Here is a 7,896-nt window from a genome sequence, read left to right on the forward strand (position 1 = left end):
CAATCATACTGAAGCTACTATTCGTATATATTAAAGGAATAAATATGTTAAAAATCATATGGAGATCTTGTTTATTGCTTCATTTAATGTTGTGGACTGACCATAGGTTTATGGCCCTGAAGTTAGAGTGAGAGATTGATAGCTTTTCATTTGAGCAAAGAGTTTGCATTTAATAGTTTATACCGTTACCTCTACAGTCTCTGGCATGGGGGTATTTGCATTGTGGAACTGGCGGAGCGTAAATCACTAAACATCTGTTGCGACAGACAGTGAGAAAGAGTTTGTTTTCTCCTGTGCTCTGCAAATCACATGTGCTTTTTGAAGCATGACAGCATACAACCAAGATGTCTGATGCAATAAGCAAGTGATAATAATTATTTATGTACCACATGGAGCACTAAATAAATTAATGTGTTCAATTGTGATCATTTGTCTTGAAGGAAGTTGTGGTGTTTCATAAAAAAAAAAAAAATACACGCACAGCTGCACTGGAGATAACAATGACATGGCTGCCAACCTTCAAAAGTGAATTTTGCTGATATATTGCGGAAGGTAAATATGTTAAATTACAGGTTTTGCACTGTGTATGTTGAAAAGGGATGCCAGCAACCTTCTGAAAGAACCTCCCGTCCCAACCAACCCAAGACTCAAACAAGCAATAACCCTGAAAATATCAAAGCATCATGATAAATTCATTTTGTTTTAACGTCGGCCTCTTTTTGTGCTGGAATTAAAGCCAACTCAGAAGTCACTGCCTTTCCTAATCCTTGCTTGGCGTTCCTCCATAATCATTTCAGTGGATTTGTTTGATTTAAAAAGGTTTGCTGATACCCATATCACAGACCCACTTATGACAAACAGACTGCAATAAGAGAGAGATGCTGTTTGCATCACTTTGATGTCCCTGCCCTGCACTCCCTGTGACACGATCACATGTCAGGTCTGTTTTTGAAAAACTCTCCAATCATGATTTGAACGACACAGTGCATTCTGTTTACAGCCCTTTTTGCTTTTATTGAATAGATGTTGAAATTTCTTTGGAGAAAAAAAATAAAATGTTTTTAAAAAAAATGCACAACAGCCATGTTGAGATGAAAGACAGAAACAGTAACATGTGATATACATTGAAGGTCTTTGCACATATACTTCCTTAATGAATGCCATGCAATGGAATATGATTGCAGGTCACGTCTCAGTCACATAAGTCAGGAATGATCTTGTGTCCAAAACCAGAAATGAACTGCACGTCTGCTTCCATATATATACTGTATATATCTATGAGAAGGTTTGTTTTCTTTTTTTAATTTTACACACAGAAGGAACAGCAGCCAAAAGCCAGCTGCAGAACTGTTTGAATGCAGAAACACAAGACGATGAAAAATTATATGAAATCACTTTATTCTCAGAGTGTGCGGTGATTCCATTTTTGCAGGAAAGTTACAGACTGAAATATCTGTCTAAAATGGCATGCAGTGAGGCTAACAGGTGGAGCTTTGAAACACAGAGGACACGAAACGAGTATATCAACAACCTTGCCTACATCGCACACCATAAGCATGCATACATTTTGTCAACAAATAGGGAGAGAGAGAGAGAGAGAGAGAGAGAGAGAGAAAGAGAGAGAAAGAGAGAGAAAGAAAGAGAGAGAGAGAGAGTGAGAGAAGGAAGGAGAAGGGTGAGAAGATTTTGCAGTACCAAAAAAATGCACCAAATCAGCATGTTTTTTTTTTTTGTTTGTTTTTGTTTTTTCTCAAAATACCAACCACCAGAGGACAGAAACAAGACCTTCTACAGACAAGAAAGAGAAAAATACTGCACCAGAGTAAGCATCCTCTCAACACGTACAGAACAGAGAAAGACAGATGCAAGGAGAGAGAAACATCAGACAGTTACATTCAAGTCACATCAAAAGAAGTATTTTTTTTAAGTGGCATATTTTTCAGGCAGTTTTTTTAAATATTGTATTAATGGCTGTATGAGCGGCACAAATGAGTGAGTCCAAACCGAAGTGGGTCTCTACTGGACGACCAAATATTGATTGACGCATGACTTGGGCAGTTTGTTTGGGCAGTGGTCTATAAGCCATTTAGAGCGCAATCAATTGGCATTTACAAGGTAATGAAAAATGGGTTTATGATGACATCAGTGAATGAAATGCGAAGGGTGATCTGGTTTCAGGCCACACCAGTTTGATAGCCTGAAGCACTGCACACACTGACAATGTTGCTAAGAGTATGTTAGTGGGAAAGTCCTATACAGGGGCAGTAATTGTAGCTTTCTAGAATATTCTTGGGCCAAACAAGAGATATGTCATTCATAAATAAAAGTTGGTTCAGGCTTGCTAGGCCCCTGGCAATGAATCTGTCCAGTTTTCAGCAGAGAAGGCTAATTATGCTAAGAGAAGGCTAGTTATGGTTTAAACATCTATTAAAAACTTAAAGCTAGAATACCTGAGAACTTCAAAAGAAATAAAATATGCAGTAACTAAATGAGAATGAAAACTCTTGTCTAAGTCTACTACTACCAGCACTATTCTTTGGTTTGATTGGATAATGCTCGGATAATGGAGTGTTGATGGTTCCATAGCTATTGGATGCTAATTATATGCTAACACACTGTTTAAACAGAGGCTGGCAAAGGCAGTTTACAATACATTTAACTCACAAGAAGATGTTTTTTTTGTATATATTCAACATGATTACAGAGCTCACAAAGCGCTGATAAGCGCTACATTTCCCCCGTCTATGCCACAGGAATGCACAAGTTCAGAATTAGCATTATTTTATGTTTAGCTAGCTCAATAAAAAACAGTGGCAATGTGGCAGAAAAGTTGGTCTAGAAAACCTTGATTACAAGTACAGCTACTGTGCGCATGTGGATCACGAAAACATCTTCTAACAAAATTTATCACAAGAGTTAACTGGTCACTGCTATTAGCACATTTAAGCTTTCCCTTAGACTTCATGAGGGATTTTTTTGTCTTTAACCTACACAACAGCTGAAATCACTGCAGACTTGGTCATGTTATGAATCTTAATGTATATTAGATTCACTCTAGTGTCTATTTTCAGATTATAACAACATCAAATTATTCATTGTGATGTACTTGTAGGCTAACAAGGCATTGACTGAAGCCTACTGCAAATATCCAAGTTTGTGTGTTACCAGCACTAGTCTGGTGGAATGTCTGAAATATCTGGAATGTTTTAACAAGACACTGTGGAATGAAGGAGAAATAAAAAAAAAAACGCAAGGCATATGGAGATAAAACCGATTTTACCCTCATATGACCCCCTTTGAATTTGTGCCATTAGACTCATTTACCCGAAGTCTGTAGGACTGGTAAACATTTGCTATCATCATGGAGCTTTCATGCTAATGCCTGCCTCTGAAAACCTGCAGTTTGATTTACCTCTTGGTTTGTGATTCCGAACACAAACCTCCGTTGTGCTCGTCATTCTGTGATGTGACTGAATAGTTTTTAACGACGTGAAACAAATCGTCCCACCTTCCCCCTTTTCTCTTTTTTAACCAAATATTTCTGACCTACAAACGCTTCACTGTCACTATGAAGACACGTCTGTGTCTTTAACATCGACTAACACATTAAGGAGTAACTTTAAACACACAACAATGAAGATTGTCTGTTATTGCTGATTTGGGACTTCACTCCCATCAGTTAAACCAACGGACACAGGACAACTTCATTTCGAACAATATATTGCACTATTGTCACTGTCTGTTCACATATAGTGTGTTCACAACGTAGTTGTGTTTGTGAAGTTTCAATTTTTTACAAAAAAAAAAAAAAAATGAAAATGTTAACACAAATCAAAATCAGCTAGTCTGGTCAAACTTTTACTCGTCCTATTGCAAAAGCAGAGCGAGCGACACCTGCCACAGGACATATAACTGAATTTTTAAACCACAAACATGTATAGTAAGTGAATTTATAAGAGAAGATATAAGAATGTTCCCTAACTGATTTGAGACAAACTCTAGGTATGGAGAACATTTATAGTTTTCCCCATGGAAGAACATTTCAGACACAAAGTCAGTTATCGCCTACTGTACATGGTGGATATGATGTCAATTAAATAAAAATGGAAAACCAGTTATTGCCTCAATTATCAATGGATTTCGCTTTATCATAACAAATAAAATGGTATCCATAAGTGTACTTCACTTCACCAAAGTTTTACTGCATGCTTAAAAAAAGGAAACAAAACAAAACAAAAACAAAAGTCTCATTCCAAATGATTAATTCCTTCACTTTCTGGTTTTACAGATGTTTTGACTTTACCAGTGTCATTTTACACATTCACAGTAAACCAATGAGAACATGAGGGACAGTTTATGGGGTGAATCCTCACAACGGAGAACCAATAAAAATGCAAGTATTTATATACATCGTATGTATCAAATATTAGCAAGAACATAACAGGATAATTCAATCAAATTTTGATATGATTTGGATAATTTCTTAAAAGTTAAAAATATGGCTTATACTCTTAGTCATCTTGTTATATGTCATATTTCACTCATATATACTTCTCTTTTTTTTATAACCCAAGTCTATTTACAAACAAAAAGGGTGGATGATGAATGATGTCTCAGCTTTTTCTAAGTGCTTGGCACTTTGAAAACGCGGCATTAGTTTGCCTTGAAGTTAAGACACTGGATCTGTGCAGGTGTTACATAATTTTTTAAAACAGAGTTAATCACAGGTTATCAGGAAAGATGCTCTGTATGAGAAATTAAAAACTAAGTACCACCATCAGAGATCAGATATTTTAACTCGAGGGCAAAGTCAGGACACGTTGCACGACTCCAGGACACTTAGAAGTTGGGCTGAAAGGGCGGGAGGGGGGGTGAAGAAAGGTGTGACTGCAGGTTTGGGCGGGCAGGGTGGTACGGCATTGGTTAGATGGGCGTTGTAAGAAGTTAATCAGATTTCACCCAAAAACACTGTTACTTTTTATTGAACATATCCATGAGCGGGGCTGGGATGAATTTCATGACCGTATCCACGATGCTCTCCTCTTCCTCCTCGTCACCGCAGCCGGTGGGAACCGCCTTCTTCGGACGGGTGAGGCTGCCCTCAGAGGCCTGCTCCATAGCAGCTGCTGCCTCGGCTTCCTTCTCCTCCTTCTTCTTGATGCCATACTACACAGGAAAGACAAAAGAAAAATAAGCAAACGTAGGCCCCAACAGGATGGGATTCATTTCTCTTGGGGTGTTTGGGCGGTTGATTTAAAGTGGAACTTGTAGTTTTTGACAACCCCCGGACCATCATCTTTTTCTTTCAATTAGTACATGTCCGGATGAGGGTTTTAAGCATTTTAAACAAAATCTTTAAGGAACGGTTTGACATTTTAGAAACTATCCTCATTCACTTTCTTGTCGAAATTTAAGAGGAGATGAAACCACTCATTTACGTCCACTATGTATAAAACTAGAGCTAGGACACTACTAGTCTGTTTTTTTTTTTGGAGAGAGCGTTTGGTGGTCCAGCCACATACTAAGTTTTGACATAATCTTGCTTTTATTACAGTTGTTGGACCAGGGTATGTCTGTATCTGTGACTTCAAAAAGTGGTAGTTTTAACTCAAGGACAGAAATGTGTGAGGCGTGACATGATCATTTCATGCATTTGAGGTAAATTGGTTGAAAATGATTACTACTCTTGCAAAGTAGGCCTAATTCAGATTTCTTCATTTGCACAAATTAGCTTCAGGCTGCTCCCGTGTGAAGTTAAGCAGAGTGTAGGTCATAGCTTTGTGGCTCCTGCATGAGCAGCAGTTATCGATTTCTGCAATTAGATGTAGAGGTGGAACTGAACACAAAAATGTGGGTTTCACTCTTGTGTTTTGTTTGTTTGTGAGTCAACATTGGGAACATTTACTGCTGCTGGCTCTAATTTGACCTTCCTGGATATTTTATGCTCCAATTACAGGCGGAGGAACTCGGTAGGTGTGCTACACAATGCTAAAAGATTAGCTTACAAAACCCTGGGCCCCAAAAGACTTTTATTAAATCAGCAGTGTGTTTGAGCACAAAATTGCGATTCGAAACATTAAAGAGAACAACAGCTGCTGGGAAATCTGTTTCACCAGCACCTTGATTGTAACAGCCTTGTGTAATTGTTCTTCTCTTTACTATTCAGTAAATATGGACGAAATAAATTAACGTGAAAATAACATGATTGCGTAAAAGCAAATAGTTCATTCGTTGATGATTTCACTCTGCTGGCACTCTGTAGTTAAAAAGCCCCATAAGTTACACTTTTCCAGTGATTTATTTGAAGTTTTGATCCATAGTGGTTTTGACAACCAAAAACCATCTCAATGTAGTTTTACATCTCCTCTCTCAGGCTTCTATCTGGAGCTCTAACAGGTGGGTGAGCCAATCAGAAGAGAGGATCTCAGCCTCACTTCTGATTGGCTGACTGTTTCCTGCATGATTAAATAAAAATATAGCACATTTCAAGTAAACTCTCCTAACCTAACCGAAACCTAATCCTATAAGGTCGGATGGTGGGTCCAGATAGGCCATGTTGGGGGTCTAGCTGAGGGGCGATGACTGCTTTGTTGTGACATCACAAAGTTACAGAAGTCCTGATGGCTCATTTTAAGGATCAGTTTCTAAACACGGGCTGTGTGCATTTCTCTGTGGACTGAGCACTTTGATACTTTAAGTATTACTATAGAACCTAGACCTGCTTTATAATCAAGAAAAGACACAGAAATCCCAGTTTATACAATATGGGACCTTTAACAAAATTTTCCAATTGTTACTTTAGAGTTACCAGTTTTAGATTTTCAGAAGTGATACCGAAAAAAAAAACCTCTTCTAGGTGTCTGGTGAAAAGCTCATATTTTGGAGATACAAGATTTCTACACAGTGACAACAATCTGAAACAAACAAGCCTGAACAAGCTGAGACAATCTACCACTAATGCATCATGTCAATTTAAATCCTGCTTCCTTTATTGAACTGAAGATTTTATGGATCCAACCAGATGGACACGGGATATTAGCTGTAACTCCAATGAGTGAAACCAGGATCTTGTTGCCTTTTGTTTTGGCATTAAGCCTGTAAAGTATATTTTGTGCATGTGTGGTCCTAGTTTGAGCAAAATCAATACAGCTAAGACTGCAAGGTAAAGGTTGCAGAGCACAGGAAGGTCAACAGGCTGAGTGATGGTTCAGCTCAAGGCAGAGATGTGGAAAATGAGCTGGACTCCTCCGTGACCTCTTTGCTGCTCTCCCAGGCATGTGTTAATGTGATTCTGCAGCAATGAATACCTTAAAGGAGGACTACCGATGAGAGGATGGTGCGTGAGGGGAGTGGCAGCATCTGCTTGTTTGGTTTTAGAGGGGAGGAGTAGGAGAAATAATGCAAACACAACAGCTGTTTTTTTTGCATTAAAGTCTGCATCTACTGTTACAACTAAACCATCCTTTTGTCAAGCTTGGTCCCTGTAAAGGTTTTGAGGGTGGAACTGCCCTTACTTAACTAAGATGTCTGGCAGCCACTGAGACATACCAACAGGAAGAAACACAGCATCCAAATCTTTGTAGAGCTCTGTTTTTTGTTACATTGGAACGACCTGCCGGAGGAGATGAGGCAGAATCAGTGACTTCTTTTAAATCACTTCTTAAAACCCATTTTTATAGACTTACTTTTATGTGATGTCATCTTTATACTGTTCTTTTATTGTTTTTTTTTATTACTGCTTACCACAATAGCTACTGTTTCTACTCTCTCCAGTTGTTTTTATTTATATTGAAGTATATTGTGTGTTCCCAGTGTAACTCTACCAACCCCAAAACAGAACTAACAAATCAAACATAACCCAGCTCCTTTCCAACCACCCCCACCCCCCACCCCACC

The 7,896-nt window shown here is 38.4% G+C and overlaps 1 protein-coding gene across 1 annotated transcript in view; it reads right to left on the bottom strand.

Moving 5' to 3' along the window:
* Nucleotides 1-1,381: 1,381 nt before the first annotated feature.
* LOC111657394 (complexin-2-like) overlaps nucleotides 1,382-7,896 on the bottom strand; it is a 54,959-nt gene continuing 48,444 nt past the window's right edge. The window contains exon 4 of the mRNA XM_023409551.2: nucleotides 1,382-5,166. Within this exon, the coding sequence (XP_023265319.1) occupies nucleotides 4,972-5,166 (195 nt within the window). The 3' untranslated portion in view covers nucleotides 1,382-4,971. The remainder of the gene's footprint in view (nucleotides 5,167-7,896) is intronic.

The sequence above is a fragment of the Seriola lalandi genome, unplaced genomic scaffold (assembly GCF_002814215.2).
Source record: "Seriola lalandi dorsalis isolate HSWRI2012SDOR001 ecotype SW California unplaced genomic scaffold, Sedor1 jcf7180002054397, whole genome shotgun sequence".
Classification (NCBI taxonomy): domain Eukaryota; kingdom Metazoa; phylum Chordata; class Actinopteri; order Carangiformes; family Carangidae; genus Seriola; species Seriola lalandi.